This window comes from Oryctolagus cuniculus, chromosome 17 (genome assembly GCF_051225735.1).
Source record: "Oryctolagus cuniculus isolate XC-2025 breed Fujian yellow rabbit chromosome 17, ASM5122573v1, whole genome shotgun sequence".
Taxonomy (NCBI): Eukaryota; Metazoa; Chordata; class Mammalia; order Lagomorpha; family Leporidae; genus Oryctolagus; species Oryctolagus cuniculus.
Genome location: NC_142883.1, coordinates 41,012,788 through 41,035,557, shown reverse-complemented (window position 1 = coordinate 41,035,557; position 22,770 = coordinate 41,012,788). Strand labels below are relative to the sequence as shown.

At 47.9% G+C, this 22,770-nt stretch overlaps 1 protein-coding gene across 2 annotated transcripts in view; it reads right to left on the bottom strand.

Annotated features, from left to right (window-relative positions):
- Positions 1-22,770, bottom strand: part of ASIC2 (acid sensing ion channel subunit 2) — a 1,136,817-nt gene that overhangs the window by 81,815 nt on the left and 1,032,232 nt on the right. For both annotated transcript variants that reach the window (XM_051824639.3, XM_017349088.4), the window contains exon 3: positions 17,093-17,220. In XM_051824639.3, the coding sequence (XP_051680599.1) occupies positions 17,093-17,220 (128 nt within the window). The remainder of the gene's footprint in view (positions 1-17,092; positions 17,221-22,770) is intronic.

Below are 22,770 nucleotides of genomic sequence, written 5' to 3'. Positions count from 1 at the left end.
CACAAACTAAAGTCAGGACTTCCTCAGCGATGGCTGGGCCACAGCTGTTTTCAAGGGTGCAGAAGCAGGGGAGAGACGTGAAAGAGACGTCTTTCTCAGCACCCTCCTCCCCTGCCCTTGCCAAGGCGTGTGGCAGTCTGTTGGACTGTTCATCTTCATTCATTCGTTATGGTTGATATCTCCAAAAGAGTTGTTTGTGATTATTTAACCTTCACAGTTGGATGCGAACAAGATGAAACCGTGTTGAGCCTATGTATGGAACTGTCCTCTACAGGGTTTTTCCCTCCATATTAAAAAATCACCCCACCAAGGCCACACTGTTGAGAGTTCAGAGTGAGCTGTTCATGAATCAAAAGCCAATGTGGTCCTGGGTGGCAGGACCCAGGCAGAGCACGGGGTGGATTATTAACTTGTCTCCTAGTAAGATAAAGGAGAGGAGTCAATAGACATTAGTCCCCTTCCCTCTGCCTGGGTGCAAGAGAGAAAGCAGCCACGGTGAGACTAGCAGCTGGCTTCTGGTGCAGGGGCCAGAGGAGAGGCCCGTCTGCCCTGATGGGTGCTGCCGAGGGTGGGCATCAAGCCGGACACTGGACCAGGCTGGGGCTGCCAGGTGAGCTGGTGCCACTTCCAGCTGATCCCTTCCCTCATGGGCTCTATAAAAGGATGTCTTGTTTTTTAGTCCTTAGTGCTAAAGACGCTGTAAATTCAGTTACGCCACATCTGAAGGCTAAGAAGAAATGAAATGGACTCTAAGTTATTGAAGTGAGCCAATGGAGATCACTCTGCAATACTCCATCCATCCATCCTCCCACCTGAGGATGATAAGATGGTATCTTTCCCCTTAAGAAGCTTACAGTGTATTGGGGACACATTACGACAGACGACACAGTTCTCGTGCAGGATGGATAGACAGATGGGCTGCCTCTCCTGCTGGACTGTATGATCTGAGAACAAGGCCTGTCTTGTTCATGCCGCATCCCTCAAGCCCACCACAGTGCCTGGCATTTAGTAGATGAGTCAGTGTGAAGTGAGCAAGTAATTGGCCAAGAAGGGGGATCAAGAACTGTGTTGTGGGATGGAGGGTGGCATGTGGCTCAGGATCAGTGTGCTGGAGAGCAGTGGTTCATAAGCACTGGGAAAGGGGAGAGCTGGAGCCAGGACGTGGGAAAGACATGAATGGGTATCAAGCAGAGGAAGACATGACAAAGTTATCTCTGTCTCTGTCTCTCTTGCACTCATGTATTCATTCATTCCATTCAGGGTAATGTATCAGGCACCCTCTTCATGTAAGGCATCATCCAAAATGCTGAGATATAAAGAACAGAGAAAGATAACAGTCATATCCTCAGAGTTCCCAACCTGGTAGAGGAGATAGATAAGTAAACAGAGGATGGTAATATTCATATTACATGCTAGAGAATCCACAGAATACACTAGGATGGCCTTTTAAAGGGGGGAGGCACATTTGAACTGAATTCTGCAGGGAGAATTCAAATGAGTTAGGTGGAGAAAGGGGGGGAAGGGTGTTGCTGGCAAGGAAGACAGCGAGCATGTGACACTCATGAGTGCCTCGCAGTGGAATGCTCAGGGTGCTGCACAGGGACACTGGGGAAGTGGAGTGAGATGTCACTGAAGAGGCAGGCAGGGGCTGGACCAGGAGGCCTGTGACTCCCTCTGCATCTAGCGAGGGAGGGAGATGCCCAGAGCTGCATTTTAGAAAGACCACGCTGATGCAGAGAATGAGTTGGAGGGGGGACAAGACGGGCCATGGGGAGACCACTGGGCAGCCATTCTTATCCAGGTGAGGAATCATGAAGCAGTGCTGGGGTGGGAATAACAGCGAGTGATTTCTGGATGCTTGCTGTATGCTAAGGACTGCTCTGCAGGTGTTACGTGTGTCACCTCCGCTTTCCCTCCGAGTGAGGAACCAACAAGAACTCCACTGAGCAGAGGCGGAGAATGTGGCAAAGGTCCCACATCTAGCAAATGGAGATTTACGGGGCCAGGGGAGCAGCGATCCTGGGGCGCAGGTGTGAGGATAGGGGAGGAGGATGTGTTGAGCTGAGCTGTTGGTCCGAGATGTCCATGGGACTCCAAGATAGGGGAGTTCAGCAGCACCAGCACTGTTGGCTCTGGAGCTCAGGAAAGACCTTGGCACCTGGGAATCTTGGGACACAGTGAGCTCATACAAGGCGACAGGAGGCTGGGAGAGTGCAACAAGTGCCTCCTAGATGCAGTGCCCATCATAGAAGGGGTAGACAGGGAAAGAGCTGCTTGTGGGCAGAGAAGTGAGAGGAAGACCAGACAAGAGGGCACCAGGAGTCTCAGGGAAGGCAGAGACCACAGTCCCCAGGCTGCTGAGAAGCCCGTGTTATAACTATAGGAGTTTCCTTATCAACAAAGGCTGGGGTCAGCTACAAAGCTCCCATGGGCAACCTGGATAGTGACAAGCTTCAGTGGAGCACTAAGGGTGGTCCGGGCAGTGAAAGGGAGGTGAGGAAGCAGAGACGGGCCACACAGAACACTCTTTGGTGACTCCTTCTTGGGAAGGAGTGCAGAGGGAGAGGCTGCAGGGTAGATGGGCAGGTATGAGAAAGGATGATCTTGTCACCTCCTGAGCTTCGGGCATATTTTTATGTGACTCATTTGTAGATCCCCCTTGGGCACCATACTTAGTGCATTTGACCTAATCAACAGCTATTTTTAAAGGGGCAGGCATTTGGTCCAGTGGTTAAAATGCTGCTTGGGATGCCTGCAGCCCATATGGGAGTGCCTGGGTTCCAGTCCCAGCTCCATGTCTGATTATAACTTCCTGCTAATGCACACCCTGGGAGGCAGCAGGTGATGGCTCAAGTACTTGGGTAGAAGACCCAGATGCAGTACCAGGCTCTGGTTTGGGTTTGGTTCATTCCTGGATGTTAGAAGAGTTTGTGGAGTGAACCAGCAGATGGAAGATCTCCGCCTGTCTTGATCTTTCTGCCTTTCAAATAAATAAAAATTTAAAGGCAAAATCAACTCTTTTTAGAACACTTCCTCCAACCCTTGCTATCAATTCCACCTTGAGAAAAATAAGGTCATGCTGCGTAGGGGAAAATGGTGAGAAACTGACTTGGAAAAACCACGTGGGGGCCTGATGTTCCTGCTTTAGAGCTGAGTGGCTCAAGGGATTAAGTCTCTAAGCCAGTAGATGCTTAGCTGATTTTTATTTCCAGTCTATTGTGGGAAGTGGTGGGCCCTGGTGATGGTGAAGGGAGGGGCTGTGCAGCAGGCTGAGTCACTTTCCCTCCCCATCACCTCCCTGGGGTGGACCTGGATGCTGCCATATTGTGTGGCTTCAGCTTGGGTAGTTTGGAAGTCACAGTAGGCATGCATAATAAATTCTGTCCTCTGCCTTGAGAAAAACAACCAGGCAAGCCTGCATTTCTAATGGAGCCCATGATGCATAGATATTAAGGACCTTGGTTCTGGCTGTCAGATTGACAAATGAGGCTTCTCTTTTGAAGGCATTTAGGAAGTGGCTTTTGGAAGCTTGAGTGGAGCTGTCACAAGCTAGTGGTGGGCATCCTACCCCACAGCTTGGCCTTTTCATTCTGGGGTGAGTAGGGGATACTGTTTCTGGTGGCAAGCCACTGTGGGACTCCCTCCAAATGTTGCAAATGTAGCCAACCCAAGCAAAAGACAAGGCTTAGGCATGCTTGAAGTCCACAGGGCCCAGACATCCTGCCAAAGACCCAATTGGGTGGGTGGGATCTAAGCATCCATGTTCACCTTTATTTATAGCCCCAGACAGGCTAAATGGGGGCAGCTGGTAGGTGCAAGAGGTGACTATAGGCATTCTCACGGCACCTGGTTATAGCCCAAGTGAGTAGCCAACACAAAGTCTGAGTTATGGGGTGGCCCCATGCTGGGAGTGGGAGGGCTTCTGGGGGATAATGGGATGCCTCTGGCTGGTCACTTCCAACCCTGGCCACTCCAACACAGTTATGAGAAGGTCAGTAATAAACTCAGGGCTGTGCTGTCCAGGACAGTGAGGTTAGGAGGCCAACTGACCACTGAGGCTGTCCACAGATATTCCTAGGCCCACCGATAGAAGCAAGGTGACTGAACAGATGTTTGATGAATACATGACAATCATTTAGAAAACAAGAACCACCATCAGGCTCTTGGAGGATGGGGCAGGAGATGATGGAAATCTGTGAATCATGACTGGGAGTTCACCACGATTAACAATCACTGGAGAGACAATAGCAGAGGAAACTCTACACAAATTGGAGGAACACAGTGGATCTACGTGGAGGACAAGGATGCACACAACTTAGGACCCCAGCAGCCAAGAGCCTCTGCAGTAGCATTGGATAGTGAGGTGAGACCAGACTGCAGCAGCCCAAGCCACTGGGGAAAAATCTGCAGGAAGAGCCTAGAGGGAATCTGGTTGGAGCCCTGAGAGGGATAGTGTACCCACCAAACCAGAGGAGAAAAAACAAAGAGGGGGAATGTTTTCTCTCTCCCTGATCATCCTGCAAAGGCATTCTGTAACAAACTGACAGAGAGCAGGCACCATTTTGGACATATGTAACAGCTGTGCCAGCTCATGTCTGCACCTAGCAACCAGCCAAGTGGAGACTCCTGAGTCTGGTGGGGAGACCAGACAGGCAGCTGGGGCTTGGGACTGTGGGAGGCTGGTGTGCTGGGACTGTGAAAACACTGAGGCTGTGTGGGAGGACCCAGGGCATGGCTGGTGCTGTGGGCAGTCACTGTGGGAGGTATCACATGATCAGGGCTTCCTGGTCACCTGGTGAGGGACATTGCTGGGGAATCTTAGCTTACATTGAGGACTGCATAGATCCTTTGTGTGGTCCTTAGGATAGAACAGACGAATATTATACCCACTGGGGCTAGTGCTCAGGCACTGATCACCATCAAGGAGAAGAGCTCAGCTGAGTGGAATTACTTCCCTTCTGCCCTTCTGACTGAAAAAAAAGAGAGAGATTTGCCACACCAAACTTGGGTGTGTACCTTAGGCATGCCCTTAACCCTGAAGAACTGAACAGAGCTCTCTGGCCACACCCACCACAAGCTTCTAGGGAGTCACTGAAAACAGACAATCCACTTATCTACAGAGTCATAATACAATGAAAAAAGCCCCCACAGCGGATAAAACAAAAGAAGAAACCAACGAATATCTCTACAAATGCTGAACAACAGACGAAACAATCCAAGAAACAAGAATAAGAAAAACAACATGGTGCCCCCAAAAGAAAATAACACTTCAATACAAGATTATGAAGATGATGAGATAGAAGAAATGCAAGAAATTGAACTCGAAAAATTGATGATAAGAATACTTAGAAGCAATAAAAAACAAACACATGAACTACTGAAATCCATGCAGGACATGAAAGAAAATCTCTCTCATGAAAATGAAATCTTAAGGAGGAATCAAAAAGAAATGAAGAATTCAATAGAACAAATAAAAATGCAGTTGAGAGCTTTAAAAACAGAATTAGTGAGGCAGAAAAGAGAATATTGGACTTAGAAGACAGAGCACAGGAAAGTATACAGTCAAAGAGGGCTTGTTTAACTTCTTCCTTCCCAATTTGTATACCTTAAATTTCTTTTTCTTGCCTAATGGCTCTGGTTAAAACTTCCAGTACTATATTGTATAGCAATGGTGAGAGTCGGTGTCCCTGTCTGGGACTGGATCTCAGTGGAAATGCTTCTAATTTTTCCCCATTCAATAGGATGCTGGCCATGGGTTTTTCATAAATTGCCTTGATTATGTTGAGGAATGTTCCTTCTATACCCAATTTGCTTAGAGTTTTCATCATGAAAGGGTGTTGTATTTTATCAAATGCTTTCTCTGCATCTATTGAGATAATCATATGGTTTTTCTTCTGCAGTTTGTTAATGTAGTGTATGACATTGATTGATTTGCGAACGTTGAACCATCCATGCATACATCTTTCTAATGTGTTGTTGAATTCTATTAGCCAAAATTTTATTGAGGATTTATGTGTCTATGTTAATCAGAGAAACTGGTCTGTAATTCTCTCTGCTGTATCTTTTTCAGGTTTAGGAATTAAGGTGATGCTGGCTTTGTAGAAAATTTTGTATGATTACCTCCCTTTCAATTATTTTGAATGGTTTGAGAAGAATTAGAGTTAGTTCTTCTTTAAATGTCTGGTAGAATTCAGCAGTGAATCCATCTGGTCCTGGGCTTTTCTTTGTTGGGAGGGCCTTTGTTACTGATTCAATTTCTGACTTGGTTATGGGTTTGTTTAGGTTTTTGATGTCTTCATAGCTCAATTTACATAGGTTGTATATGTTCAGGAATCTATCCATTTCTATAGATTTCCTAGTTTGCTGGCATACAACATTTTGTACTATTTTCTGATAACTCTTTCTATTTCTGTTACATCCCCTTTTTCATCTCTAATTTTATTGATTGGGTCTTCTCTCTCCTTTTCTTTGTTAGTTGGGCCAATGGTGTGTCAACTTTGTTTATTTTTTCAAAAAACCAGCTCATATAGGTTTTAGGAGTTCCTGAAGGCATGGAAAGAAAGAAATGAATAGAAGGCCTTTTTAGTGAAATAACAATAGAGAATTTTTCCAATTTGGAGAAAGAAAGGGACATCCAAATACAGGAAGCACATAGAACTAGTAATGGACATGACCAGAGAAGATCTTCACCATGGCACATTGTAATCAAACTCTCCACAGTAAAACATAAAGAAACTATTCTAAAATGTGCACATGAGAAATGTCAGATTACTTTCAGAGGATAGACTCACAGCAGACTTCTCATCAGAAACCCTATAGGCTAGGAGAGAATGGTGAGATGTATTCTAAGGCTTAAGAGAAAAAAACTGTCAACCCAGAATACTAGAACCTGCAAAGCTCTCATTTATGAATGAAGGTGAAATAAAGACCTTCCATAACAGAAACTGAAAGAATTTGTCACCACCTGTCCAGCTCTGCAGAAGACACTTAAGGATGTGCTGCACACAGAAACACAAAAACATGGTCATCACTAAGGAAGAAAGTAAAGGAAGGAAAGAAAAAAAGGCAGGGCAAAGTCGTTGCTTATCAATAGTCACCTTGAATTTAAATGTCCTGAACTCTCCAGTTAAAAGACACAGACTGGCGTAATAGATTAAAAAACAACTCCCATCTATTTGCTGCCTACAAGAAACACATCTCACTAACAAAGATGCAGACAGAAAGTGAAAGGATGGAAAAACATAGTCCATACAGCATAAACCAAAAAAGAGCTAGGGTAGCCATCTTAATATCAGGCAAAATAGACTTTAACACAAAAACTATTAAAGAGACAAAGAAGGACACTATGTAATGATTAAGGTATCAACTCAACAGGAAGACTGTAACTATTATAAGTGTATATGCACCTAACTACAGCGCACTTGACTATTAAAAAGAAATGTTAAGGGACCTAAAGGGAAACATAGATTCAAATACAATAGTAATGGGGGATTTCAATACTCCACTTACAGCCATGGACAGATCAACCAGACAGAAAATCAGCACATAAACAACAGAGTTAATTAACACTATAGACCAAATGGATAAACAGATAACTACAGAGCTTTCCATCCTACAGCTGCAGAATACACATTCTTCTCACCAGTGTGTGGAACCTTCTTTAGACTGACCACCTGCTAGGCCATAAAGCAAGTCTCAGAAAATTCAAAATAAATTGAAATCATACCATGCCTCTTCTCAGACCACAACACAATGAAGCTGGAAATCAGCTACTCTGGAAACTCTAGAACATATGCAAGCACTTGGAGACGGAACAACATGCTCCTGAACTATCAGTGGGTCATAGAAGAAATCAAAAAGAAATGAAAAAATTTCTGGAAGCAAATGAAGAAGACAATACAACATATCAAAACTTATGGGATACAGCAAAAGCAGTGTTAAGAGGAGTTTGTAGCAACTGGTGCCTACATCAAGAAATTGGAAAGGCACCAAATAAAGGAGCTATCAATGCATTTCAAGAATCTAGAAAAACAACAGAAAACCAAACCCAAAACTAATAGGAGAAGTGAAATAATTAGAGAAGAAATCAACAAAATTGAAACAAAAAAATATAAAAGATTAGCAACATGAAGAGTTGATTTTTACAAAAATAAACAAAATTGACACAACATTGGCCCAATTAATGAAAAAAAGCAGAGAGAAGACCCAGATCAATAAAATTAGAGATGAAAAAGGAAATGTGGGGCTGGTGCTGTGGCGTAGCTGGTAGAGCCGCTGCCTGCAGTACCAGCATCCCATATGGGTGTCATTTCTAATCCCGGCTGCTCCACTTCTGATCCAGCTCTCTGCTGTGGCCTGGGAAAGCAGTAGGAGATGGCCCAAGACCTTAGGCCCCTGCACCCACATGGAAGACCAGAAGAAGCTCCAGACTCCTGACTTTGGATTGGCATAGCTCTGGCCATTGCAACCAATTGGGGAGTGCACCAGCGAATGGAAGTGCTCTCTCTCTCTCTCTGACTCTCTTTCTCTCTCTGTGTAACTCTGACTTTCAAATAAAATAAGTCTTTAAAGAAAAAAAAAAAGGAAATGTAACAACAGATGTCACAGACATAAAAAGAATCATCAGAAATTACTACAAGGAGCTGTATGCCAACAAACTGGGAAACCTAGAAGAAATGGATAGATTCCTGGATACATACGCATACCTAAATTGAGCCATGAAGACACAGAAAACCTAAACAGGCCCAATACCCAGATGGAAATTGAATCAGGATTAAAGACCCTCCCAGCAGAGAAAAGCCCAGGACTGGATGGCTTTGCTGCTGAATTCTACTAGCATTTAAAGAAGAACTAACTCTATTTCTTCTCAAGTTATTCAAAACAATTGAAAGGGAGGAAATCCTCCAAAATTCTTTCTATGAAGCCAGCATCACCTTAATTCCTAAAATCAGAAAAGATGCAACAGTGAAAGAAATTACAGATCAATTTCCCTGATGAACACAGACACATAAATCCTCAATAAAACTTTGGCCAATCGAATCCAACAACACATCAAAAATTTCATTCACTGGGACCAAGTGGGATTTATCCCTGGTATGCAGGGATGGTTCAATGTTCGTAAATCAATCAATGTGATACACTACATTAACAAAATGCAGAAGAAAAACCATATGATTATCTCAATATATTGATGAAAAAGCATTTGATAAAACACAACACCCTTTCATGATGAAAACTCTAAGCAAATTGGGTATGGAAGGCACATTCCTCAACACGATCAAGGCAATTTATGAAAAACCCATGGCCAGCATCCTATTGAATGGGGAAAAATTAGAAGCATTTCCACTGAGATCCTGTCCCAGACAGGGAAACTGACTCTCACCATTGCTATTCAATATAGTCCTGGAAGTATTGGCCAGACCCATTAGGCAAGAAAAAGAAATCAAAGGGGTTCAAATTGCAAAAGGGTAATTCAAACTATCCATATTTGCAGATGACATGATTCTATACATAAGGGATCCAACAGACTCCACTAAGAGAGCATTGGAACTCATAGAAGAGTTTGGTAAAGTAGCAGGATATAAAGTCAACACAAAAAAATTCAACAACCTTTATGTACCCAGACAATGCCACAGCTGAGAAAGAACCTCTAAGATCAATCCCATTCACAAAAGCTACAAAAGAAAAATCAAATACTTTGGAGTAAATTTAACCAAGGATGTCAAAGATCTCTATGATGAGAACTGGAAAACATTAAACAAGATATAAAAAAATGGGAAAATCTTCCATGTTCATGGATTGGAAGAATCAATATCATCAAATTGTCCATACTTCCAAAGCAATTTACAGATTGAATGTGATACCAATCAAAATACCAAAGACATTCTTCTCAGATATAGAAAAAAAAATGAAAAAAAAGATGCTGAAATTCATATGGAGGGACAGGAGACCTTGAATAGCTAAAGCAATCTTATATAACAAAAATAATGCCGGAGGCATCACAATGCCAGATTTCAAGACATACTACAAGGCAGTTATAATCAAAACAGCCTGGGACTGGTACAAAGACAGATGGATAGACCGATGGAACAGAATACCAGAAATCAATCCAAGCATCTACAACCAACTTATATTTGACCAAGGAGCTAAAACCAATCCCTGGAGCAATGACAGTCTTCAACAAATGGTGCTGGGAAAACTGGATTTCCACATACAGAAGTATAAAGCAGGACCCTTACCTTACACCTTACACAGAAATCCATCTAAGATAGATTAAAGACCTAAATCTATGACCTGATACCATCAAATTGATAAGGAACATTGGGGAAACCCTGCAGGATATTGGCATTGGGAAAGAGTTCTTAGAAATGATCCCAGAGTCACAGGCAGTCAAAACGAAAATTCACAAACGGGATTACATCAAATTGAAAAGCTTCTGTACTGCAAAGAAACACTCAGCAAAGTGAAGAGACAACCAACAGAATGGGAGAAAGTACTTGTAAACAATGCAACTGATAATGGCTTAATAACCAGAATATATAAAGAGATAAGAAACAACAACAAAACAAGCAACCCAGTAAATAAATGGGAAAAGGACTTAAACAGACATTCTTCAAAAGAGGAAATCCAAATAGCCAACAGACATATGAAAAAAATGTTCAGGATCACTGGCTGTCAGGGGAATGCAAATGAAAACTATAATGAGGTTCCACCTCACCCCAGTTAGAATGGCTTTCATACAGAAATCAACAAACAACAAATGCTGGCAAGGATGGGGAGAAAAAGGTACCCTAACCCACTGTTGGTGGGAATGCAAACTGGTAAAACCACTATGGAAGTCAGTTTGGGGATATCTCAGAAATCTGAATATAGACCTACCATATGACCCACCCATCTCACTCCTGGGAATTTATCCAAGGGATATGAAATCAGCAAACAAAATAGTTATCTGCACCCCCATGTTTTTACAGCTCAATTCACAATAGCTAAGACGTGGAATCAACCTAAATGCCTGTCAACTGAAGACTGGATAAAGAAAGTATGGGATATATACTCTATGAAATACTATACAGTGGTAAAAAATGAAATCCAGTCATTTGCAACAAAATGGATGAATCTGGAAAACATGATACTTAGTGAAATAAGCCAGTCCCGAAGGGACAAATACCACATGTTCTCCCTGACCTGTGATAACTAACAGAGCACCTAAAAGGCAATCTGTAGAAGTGAAATTCACACTTTGAGAAGCAATGACTTAAACAATCTTTGTTTTGACTTTTGAGGAACACTTTTTTTCTTATTGGCAAATGGGACTGGGAATGGGAGATGGAGGGGGAGGTTGGTTGGGAGTAGAGGTGGGAGGGAGGGTATGGTGGGAAGAATCACTATATTCCTAAAGTTGTACTTATGACATTTGTACTCATTAAATAAAAGGTTTCTTGGGGGGAAAATGGCTACTTTAAAAAAATAAATAAAAACAAAATAGTTATTTCCAAAAAAAAGAAAAAAATTCACTGGAAATCAGGGACAAAGGGTCTATCAATGAAGATCGGGAAGTCAGTGCCAGACACTTTGGTTTTGTGCTTGCACCAGGTGCACAACCCAGATTTGCACATGCACAGGTATCCTCTCACCCATTTAGTCCTCCAAAATTCCAGAGTTCTGCCCTGCTTCTCTCATCTGTTCATCCACTCTCACCTACACAGATCTGGCTTCCAGATCCGCCATCTCTGGCCCTGACCCCGTTCACCAGCTTTTGCTTGGGTTAGGGTGTCTAAGCTGGCAGCCAGAAATGATAAGATGTTATCATCTACAACAGCTTAGCTCAACAGCATCAGGGAGAAGGAGGACCCTGGGTACAGATTTTTATGGGAGTTTAGGGTGTAGCATTGGGCTGTCCATTCATTTTTTTTTGACAGGCAGAGTGGACAGTGAGAGAGAGAGAGAAAGGTCTTCCTTTTGCTGTTGGTTCACCCTCCAATGGCCGCCACGGCCAGTGCGCTGCAGCTGGCACACCGCGCTGATCCGATGGCAGGAGCCAGGTACTTATCCTGGTCTCCCATGGGGTGCAGGGCCCAAGGACTTGGGCCATCCTCCACTGCACTCCCTGGACACAGCAGAGAGCTGGCCTGGAAGAGGGGCAACCGGGACAGAATCCGGCGCCCCAACCAGGACTAGAACCCGGTGTGCCAGTGCCGCAAGGTGGAGGATTAGCCTAGTGAGCCGCGGTGCCAGCCAATGTCCACTCATTCTTTCAACAATGTACATCTAGCGAGCGCATGTATAAGCAAGGCACCAGGGTGTAGAATCTAAAAGACACAATCCTTGTCCCCAGGAAGGGTGAGACAAGGCTGATGGAGGTGAAGGAGGGCCGTCCTTGCGAGGTGTGTGTCAGGAGCAGTGGCCCACGGGGAGTTTCACATCTCCTAGGGTGTGACAAAAAGTGCCCAAACCCCCTTGATTCTGTGAGTCTCCACAGTCAGGGTCAGGCCTTGCTTTTGTACACTTTCCCAGCATATCCGGTACTCAATGATTGTTTGCCGAAAGAAGGAATAAATGAAGGCACAATGTGTTGTGTGGAACAACTGACTGCTCCTTGGAGGGTGACAGGAAGGGACAAGCAAGGTGTTCCCTAGAGGCATGACCACTGAGCAGTGTCCTGGAGGTATGAATAGGTCTTTGTCAGATAGCTGAGACAAGGAAGGTACAGTGGGCAGAGGGACAGTGGCTGCAGCGGCACAGAGGCAGGCGTCAGGGCCTGGAGTGCCCGGTACATGGTCAACCACGGGCAGATGCCGAGGCTTGAAGGTGGCCAGGGACCAAGCTGCATGGGGCCTTGGGAACCACCCTAACGGGTTTGGATTTGTGCACATTACAGGAAGCCCTGGGACGGAAAGGTTTCAATTTGGGTAAGATGTGGCCACTATGTGGGCTGAGGAAGAGGCACTACCAAGGAAAGTAGCCAGAGATTCTCTTTGAGAACTCCAAGGCTGCTATCTATCTAAGGCTCCTTACAACTGGGGCCCGGGGCCAGCCTCCCAGAGCAGGCATGAAGGTGGGAACCAACAGCAGTGAGAGCAGCAAGTGGGTGCAAAACCACTGCTGGCCAAACTTTCAGATGATCCCTGTGTCCATGAGAGAACGCAGGCATGGACTCCCCTGTTATTGAATCAAATCCTATTCTACAGATGGGAAAACCAAGGCCCAAGGCAGGCACAACCTATCAAAAGTCCCATGGCAAAATCAGAACTAGAATCCAGGCCGTTGGGCTGGTTTGTTCTCCACAGGATGGGCAGACTTGTTTCTTTGGGGTAAGAAAGTACTCACCAGCCAATCCCTCCTTGGATTAGCTCCCAGCATCATCTCCCCAGAGGCTTTGCCTGAGTTCCAACGATGCAGTGCGGTGCAGCAGAAAGAACATGGGCTTGGGACCCTGACAGATTTAGGCACAAAGCTCAGCCCTTCTGCTCCCTTAGCGATGGGACCTTGAAGAAGTTACTTAGCCATGAAGTTCTGTCATCTGGAAAGTAGAGCTAGCTATACCTCCCTTGCAAGGCTGTTGTGAGGAATCAAATGAGACAGTGTACGTCAAGGTGTCTCTGCTGCCTAGTGATTGGCAGGTAGCAAGCACTCAGTTATTAGCAACTGTTGTTATTCTTCTACCCCTGTAGGGTTCCAGTTCTGCTCTCAGCATGTGATCACACTGCCAGTCTTGGGGTGGTGGCCCTGGGACTCTGCAGGGGCTTCTGTAGCACCTGTGAGCTGGCTGCATAAGGGGCATTTTTCAGGTTATCCAGGAAGGCAGGGATGCACCTTGGCCTAATTGGGTTTAGGGCAAATGCCGATTTAAAACACTGCGATGTCTGCCCTGGGTGACAGCCTGTGTGTGTTCTTCTAGATTATAGAATAAAAGAAAATAAACAGAAGTGTGTGTGTGTGTGTGTGTGTGTGTGTGTGTGTGATGCATGGGTGGCATGATTTTACCATGTAAAGAACGTTCCCATTCACGGCACAATTCCCCAAGTCCCCACTCCTGTTAGGGCCCTGGCTGCAGAGTCGAGTTTCCTAGCATGAGTCGTGCCAGCCTTCCAGGAGAGGGCTTCCTGCTCCCCAGTGTCTCTCACCCTTGGCCTTCTTGCAAGCTTTCCTTGAGTTTTGAGCTGAGACAGCAGAATCTTGGACTGAGAGTGACACGGCGCTTATTTCATGGATGTGCCCCAGGCTATGGGAGGCACTGTGATTTAATGCACCACCAAGAAAGAAAACCACTCTCCATCGTAATTGTAAGATGTGATTGACTGTAAAACAAGTCCTGATTTCAGATGTGAAAATGTGAAAAAAATAACTGCTTCTTACAACCAATGAAAAACAGTGATTGAGGACCATGGTCACTGGGTAGATTAGCACAAGAGCAGAATGAGAACATACAAATGGGTGTCAACCTCCAAATTATATGTGACTTCACGTTCTTTTCTGTTATAGAAATTGGTAGTCTATAGACTCTGTGGGGGACAGCGACTGGGTCTGTTTTGCTCATTACCTTGTTCCCGTGGCTTCACTCACAGTAGGTCCTCAACAAATAAGTGCTGTGTGAATAAGCAAAACACAGCTTTGCTATAAAAGATATGGAAAGCTCAGAAAAAGATAAATCATTCATAATTCCCCCCACAGTGGGTATTTTGGCTTATTCCTGTCAAGTCTTATTTCCTATGAATGTGCTCTTTTATATACATGTAAACATAATGTATTATTAGGTTTAGCTCTGGGATGTGTTTTTGTATTTCTCTATTAATATGAATGAAATGATGAAGTGAGATGATGCGGAAATGCTTTGAAGACTGTAAAATGTTTAACAAATATCTTATTAGTCATAATAATCATAGGAGGACTGGTATGAATGGGGCTGATTTTCTGAGAACACACTTCAAAGCAAACAATGAATTTGCCCTGTGAAGCTAATACTTCTGTCTCCTCATCCTACTCACCACGGGGAGCCCCTCTCTTCATATTGTCCAGAGAGAGGCTTCAGGCTTCTTAGAAGCCGTCACTGCCAATTCTCACCCGGTCCAAAAATTCTTTCCCTATCACTTGTAGGGGGTGGGTAGAGCTTGGGGGAGGAATAACCACATTGCTCAGGCTGCTGAAAAGTATTGGCCCAGGGAGCACCACCTCTTTTCCAACCTCCACTGGCCGGACAGGGAGGAAGTCACACTTTGGGCTTCAAAGAATGTTTTGCCCTTACTCTGCTCAGTAACAGCAATGTAGGCACCAGGGAGCTATCAACACAAGGGAGTCACTCATGAGCATGGTAGTAGGGACATTCAGCACACCGCAGAGTCAGATTTGCCTTGGGTAGCTAACCTAGTCAAAGAATTCATCTCCCAAGTTAGCAGTCTAACCCCTGCATGGCCCTTTGAAGGGAGGCTGGCAATGACTCTCCTGGACCACACTCCAGCTGGACTCCCCCGAGCCCTCCTCTTGATGAGTCCTTGGCTTTGCCTATGAAGACGTGTGTGAACAAACCATGAAGCTTGACCCTGTCTCCCAGTCTCTGTGTGAGTACAGGAGCCAGACTTCCATGAGCACCAGCTAGCAAACACAGAACGCTGTTCTGATTTTTTTGAGTGATCTCCATTTCCCTGACTTCGCTCAAGTCCCTGCCAGCCCCCTTCCCGCCACAGCAGTCTGTTGCTGATAGGAATCTGCCCTTAGCACTTCAACTGCTGTCCAGCATTGCTTGCCTTTGATAACCCAACTAAGCTGATAGCTTGGGCTCCAGGCTCACCTAGTGTGCCTGGCCATCTGTGTGCCTTTAACTGGGTAATCCACATTCCCATTCTTCCTGACTCCCAACCTGCCTTGTGCCTCTTCTTTCTTTTTTCTCAAGGACACATTTTCTGGTTGTACCATTTGGTTCCCAAGGCACCCCACTTGTGCGTCCATCACCTGCCCCAATATCTGGTCCAGGCCAGGCTAACTTTCTCTTGCATGCTGTAGCAGAAGCTGAGCTTGGCCATTGCCAACTGCCCAGGCATTGTGAACAGGGCACAGTCAGGGAAGCCTACACTGTCAGTGCTCTCCCAGGGGTTAACAAATACAAGGATAGTTCACTTACACGTCCATAAACAGCTTTGAATGTGGAATGTCATTTTGCAACCTGAACAAACATCTGTGATCAGTACAAGGTGTACGATGGTGTTTGAGCCAAACGTGAAAGCCCAGCTGAGCCCCCACCTTCCACATGTACATGGTTCCCAACTGCGCTGTCACAGTTCCTGACTTCCCAGCTCACACCCTGGTGCTGGCGCCTGATTTACTGCCCGAAGCCTCCCACAGCAACTGTCTTCCACGGCCTGGCTTAGGACTCTTCACAGGGTCCTGGTCTCTCTGGCTTTAACTCGAGGCCAACCAGACACGAACAGCTGGAGATAAGGGCAAGAGACAGCGGGCATGCCTCTCGGCAGTCTTGCCTTGAGACCTCCCGTCTACTCAGAGCTTGCACAGGTCTCCCTCTCAAGATGGGAAACCCACTTCAGACACGATGTGGTGCCACTCCGCCTCCACCACCAGCCAGCAGCATGGATGTGGCAGTCCTGGCTTCATGGTCGTGCCCATCTCCAGGGTGACCTCAGAGAGAGCAGGCAGGCGCCCGTGCATGCGGGTTCAGGCCACTTAAACTCTGTGGCTGGGCGCCATGCTGTCATCCCCCTTCTTCTCTAGGCTCCTTCGGATCACAGTAACACAAGCAATGAAGCCGTTAAACCCTGCTTAGCAGTTTCCCTTAGCATCCACTGGCATGAAACACAAAGTTATTTCATCAACATGCATAGAAAGTCTACTGTGACAGAATGTTCTCGAAATAAAAAAAAAAAATCTTCAACCAATTCAGTGAAGAAGAAAATGAGCTGGTTTTTCCCTCCCAGCCAGTTTTCAGAAACAAAGGTGGTACAGGAGGTTACCCATCCTCTTTCTCTGAGCCCAGCTCCATCCCAGCCTCCCAGGAGGATTCAGAGCCTGCCAGCAAAGGGGATCTCATTTTTTCCTCCTCGTATCTCTGCAGGTGGTCGGGGTAGGCTGAGCCCAGCACACTTACCCTCTGCTCCTGTGTGGCCACGAAGGTCTGGAACCCTGGAGCCACCCCGAAGCCCAGCTCTTGGATGAAAGGCGGCTCAGACTGACTGTGGATCTGAACTTTCACTCCTGCTTCAAACGTCGTCTCCTCTGAAAGAACACAGTGGGGACAGAGCCGGGGGTCAGCCACACACGGGGGGACAGAGCTGGGGGTCAGTCACACATGGGGGACAGAGCCGGGGGTCAGCCACACACAGTGGGGACAGAGCTGAGGGTCAGCTGCACAGACGTGCACGGAGCCCTGGGCTTGGAGAGCACAGAGGGATGTTCAAAGGCCACGTGCTGCACAGGTGGAGGTCCCCAAAGACGCCCCCCTCCTCGCCTCTGGGAGCTGTAAGGATGTCACCTTACACAGCAAGGGACACTGCAGATGCTTGGGGTGGAGCAACGATCCTGGATCACACCGGTGGGAGCCGTGTCACTACAGAGCTCCTTACTGGGGGAGGCAGGAGGACCAGAGGCAGAGAGAGGATGGGAATGTGCCGTGCTGCTGGCTTTGAAGATGGAGGAAGAGCCGTGAGCCAAGGGATGCAGGCAGCTTCCAGACGCTGGACAAGGCAAGGGCATGGACTTTTCTCCTACAGCCCCCAAAAGGGACACAGCCCTGCAGACGCCCCGGTCTAGGGAGGGAAGGCGTCAAAAGAAAAAAGAAAAGTCTAGGGAATCCCATTTCAGACCTTGGGCCTCTAGAATTGCCAGATGATGAATGTGTTTTCAGCCACTCTAATTGTGGTCGTCTGTTAGAGCAGCAGTGGGAAATGAATTCGAGCCAGCCAGGCCCACCGTCTGCCTCAGCTGGCAGATCTGTGGAGTGGGATTATGAAGCGAGTCATGCTCCTTTATCTGCCAACTTCTCTGCTCAGTCAGGAGTGGAAGGGCGGGCATCGGGCGGAGGAAAACACGACGCAGCACAGTGGGAGTACCACACAGGGCTTGCTGCATGCCAAGGCACCCACTCCTTGCAACCAAGAGTTTCCCTCCTTTGTTCCTTTCAGAACAGAAATGGCCTCTGGCAGTGGGAGGTGGCAAAGCCTGGCTCATGGTGGAAATGGCACTTGGGGAATTGCATTGGTTTTTACCAAATTTCCCTCTGTCTTACCCTCTCCGAACGCCTATAGAAGGAGCTTTCCGAAATGCAAGCCCCGTGTGGCTCTCTCCCTTGCATATCAGCAACCCAGGCTCTGAACTCCTCCCTATTGCAGCCTTGCTTTTCAACACTCTGCTTCAGGGCACTGCATGGGTGCATTCCTGGCCCCTGTTCCTAGGTGCATGCGCACCGGCTCCTGTCTGGAATGCCTGCCTGTCTTGTCTCCCTATCTCCCTTCTTATCACTGCAGATTCTGCCTCCCACTCCCAGCCACAGCAGCTCCTGCTCCTGCTGTTGTCTCTTCCACATGTGCCTGCTGGAGCCTCAGCCACACCCCGACAGTCTCTCTGTAGCACCCTGGGGCCAGGTTCTTGCCCTTCTCTCTCTCTCTGGCTCTCTGAGCCCCTGCACAGGGGCCAGGCCTAGCAGGCGCCCAGGGGAAATCTAAGGAATGAATGAATGGGAGATTTGTAAGTCGAACCTCACTCATTTATTAATGGGCAAGGCCAATCTGGAGTCCAGATCAAGGAGTGTTCTAAAAGAATGCTTTAAAAGAGAAGCAGGAGAGGCTGGGTAAATGCGGGAAACAGGAGAGCCGAGCCAGGCGGGATGATGGGGCCCAGGGTCAAGGAGGGAGAACGTGTCAGCCCTGGGGCCACAGCTGGGGGAGGGTCTGGGGACACACTAAGCCTGGGGCACAAGAGAAAGGGTGGGAAGCAAGGGTGGGGCCAGTTATGGAACATGTAGGGGTCGCTGGCTCAGACAGGGCTCTGGAGCTACGTGAGGTTTCCACGGCCAGGGGTGCCTGGCAAGACAGGTGCAGTGGGTAGCCTGTGCCCCAGGGAAGGACAGGCAGGGTTTCCATTCTAGACAAGGAGTCCAGTGGGTGACACAGGGTTTCAGGAAGAGACCCTAGGTGAGGAATCCCTGCAGATAAGGTTTCCTAGAGTGGGATAGGCTCCCAGCCAACCCATGCTCGACCCCCTTCCCTCCAGCAGTGTCAGTGGCTCTGCAATCCCTCTCTCACTCCCTCCTTCCCTCCCTCCCTTCCTTCGAAAGGCAGAGTGACAGAGATGGGGGAAAAGACAGACAGACAGACAGACACATACACATACACACACACGTCTTCCAGTCACTGGTTTACTCCCCAGATGCCCCCAACAGCTGAGGTTGGGCCAGGCTGAAGCCAGGAACTACATCTGGGTCTCCCACATGGGAATACTTGGGCCATGATCTGCTACCTCTCGCTGTGGGCATGAGTAGGAATCTGGATGGGAAGTGGAGGCAGGACTTGATCCTAAGTGCTTGGATATTGGATGCTGTGCTACAATGTCTGCCCCTGTGCTGCAATTCCTCCACCCAGGTCACCCTGTACACCTGTGGTTTGCTGTGGCTCTCTCCCATACACACGAATTCTCCAGAGAATAGACCTATTCATTCCGGTGCCTCCTTGCCTAGCGCGGGTCCTGGGCCACAGGCGGAACCTTGGAGAAGGCCTCCGATTCTGGAGGAGCCTTTCAGGGGAGGGAGGATTGTCAGGGCGGGGGTGCGGTGGGGATGGGGCAGGGTAGAGTGATCGGCCTTCAGCAGCTGTGTTTTCTTTTTTATTTTGACAGGTAGAGTTATAGACAGTGAGAGAAAGAGAGAAAAGTCTTCCTTCCGTTGGTTCACTCCCCAAATAGCCACTACGGCCAGTGTTGTGCCGATCTGAAGCCAGAAGCCAGGTGCTTCTTCCTGGTCTCCCATGCGGGTGCAGGGACCCAAGCACCTGGGCCATCCTCCACTGCACTCCCGGGCCACAGTGGAGAGCTGGACTGGAAGAGGAGCAACCAGGACTAGGACCCTGTGCCCGTATGGGATGCCGGCACCATAGGCGGAGGATTAACCAAGTGAGCCACAGCGCCGGCCCAGGAGCCATGTTTTCTAAAGTCTGCCCATGCCAGGGGTTGTTGGGGGTGAGGATCCCCAAGAACAGGCTTGGGTGGGGGAAAGGAGAGAGCATGGGGGTGATATGGGGACTACAAGGCTGCCTGGGCTGGGAGAAATGGGGATGCATTCAGAGGGCTGTGGGAGGGATCAGGAAAGGCGCCAAACTTGTTTTTCCCCTGCACTGGCTGGCGCTGTGTGCCTGTGACATGATGGAGCTTCAGAAACCTTACGCCCAGTAAGACAGATTCAGAGCAGCCGACCTGTGGTTCACAGGGAGAAACCAGATATTCAGCCCTTGTTTTGGGAATAATTTGAGTAATAGGCAGAACAGCAGGGCTGGTCGCCTCTCCCTGTTTCAACTGCCCAAGTTAAACATGTTGAAACTACCTATGGCCAAGCAGGTATCCCACATCAGAGGGCCTGGCTCTGGAGTCTGGCTCTGGCTCCTGGCTCCAGCTTCCTGCTGATGCAGACCCCAGGAAGCAGCGGTGAGGGTACAAGTAGCTGGATTCCTGCCATTCATGTAGAGACCTGGATTGAGTTCCTGGCTTCTGACTCTAGCCCTGGGCCAGTCCCTGGACATTGCAGGTCTTTAGGGAGTGAATCAGTGGGAGGTACTTTTTTGAAGATTTATTTTGAAGGCGGGGGTAAGGAGAGGGGCAAATGGCTGCAACAGCCAGGCCTGGGCCAGGCTGAAGCCAGGAGCCAGAACTCCATACGGGTCTCCTGTGTGGGTGGCAGGGGCCCAAGCACTTAAACCATCATGTGCTGCCTTCCTAGGTGCACTAGCAGTGAGCAGAGTAGCTGGGGTGAGGACTGGTGCTCTGATATGGTATGCCAGTGTTGCAAGTGGCAACTCAGCTTGCTGTGTCACAATGCCAGCCACAAAGTCAGCATTCTTTCTAGCTTATAGGGAGTGTGTTTTATGTAGTATATGCCCTGGTTCATAGCTCTGGAGGGTCTGAATGGGGCTGAAGAATGGGAGGATCTGCTTCTTGTGATAGCCCCCAAGCCTCTGGTACAGTGATGGAGCAGAGCTTAATAAACAGTTGGGACTGGCATTATGGCATAGTGGGTAAAGCCGCTGCCCTGCAGTGCCAGCATCCCATGTGGGCACCAGTTTGAGTCCCAGCTGCTCCTCTTCCGATCCAGCTCTCTGCTATGGCCTGGGAAAGCAGTGGAAGATGGTCCAAGACCTGGGCCCCTGCACCCACGTAGGAGACCAGGAAGAGGCTCCTGGCTCCTCACTTTGGATCAGTGCAGCTCCGTCCATTACAGACAATTGGAGAGTGAACCAGCAGATGGAAGACCTCTCTCTCTCTCTGCCTCTCCTTCTCTCTGTAACTTTGACTTTCAAATAAATAAGTATTTAAAAAAATAGTTGCTGAATAAAGCAAGTAAGGGTGGTGATGGGGGGGGGCGAGGGACAGGTCGGGAGGCTGTGCCTAGTGTTTCCTGCCCACTGCCTGGCTGCGAGTCACCAGTCCCCACGTCTCGGAGGTCCTGCCCTGCTGACGTGCAGGTGGGGCTATATGCACAACATTCCCCTTCACTGGGACCCCCCTATGTAATTTGTGGGTCCCAGTGTAAAATGCAAATGTGGTGCCCATGGTGGAAAAAACCTGTTGTTAAACAACAGATTGTTAATAATTTATGAAAATGAACATGATGTTCTTAAGAAACAGGAGCATTTCAAGATGGCCATGACAGCATTAAACCAGGTGTGTGGCCCTTCTGAGCACGGGGTCCTGTGTGACTGTCCTGATTCGAATCCACCCTCGTGCTGGCAGAATTGTTCAGACCTGCACATTACTCTCATTGCCGAAGGCTCCAGCACGGAACTCCTTCAAGGAAGGCAGGCGCCTGGTGCGGTGAAGGATTTGTTTATACTTTGCCAGAATCGGGATTCAAAGCTCCAGAGAGCGAGTGAGCGAGCAAGGATGGAAAGCTACTACAAGCGTAGTGTTTGGAGCCGCTGTTAATTGAGACCATGCTGAAACCCAGACGGCTTAACATGAAAGCGCAGTCGAGAGGAGCGAGGCGCTGCAGAGTTCAGCCAGCAGCAGCTAGCTTCTCCTGGCACATCTCAGGTGTGTGGCCAGGGCGGGCGCAAGGTGTGCTCTACCTGGGGAGGCCTTTGCTGCATGTGCAGAAAGGGTGTGGGGGGAGACAGGAGCGATGGGCAGACCATGGTGGGGCAGGGAAAGTGCCCCGCAACAAAAGCAGCTTAAACCTTTAATCTTCAGGAATTACAGGACACAGGTGGAGGAAATCAACACTGGAGAGAAGTAGGAAGGAAGGCATCTCTGAAAGCCTGGGGGATTTGCTAGGCTCCGGCAGGGGATGTGCTGATCAGAGGGCTCTTGTTTCGGACAAAACTGACTCCCTACCTGTGGCTAGTGTGGGGGCCCTGACTGAGCGGGTAGGGGGAAGGTCAGCCCTGTGCGGGGTGTCTCACGGTGCAGAGGGGTCCTGGGCAAGATGACTTCTGTCCACACACCCCCCCCCCCATTCCTCTCCACCATGCTCTCTGCCTGGGAAGTCTGCTTCATCACGGCTCCCCTGATCTCTGGGTTCTGACTGGGGTCAGTCACGGGAGAAGAGGTGCAGGCCATGCTGCGGAG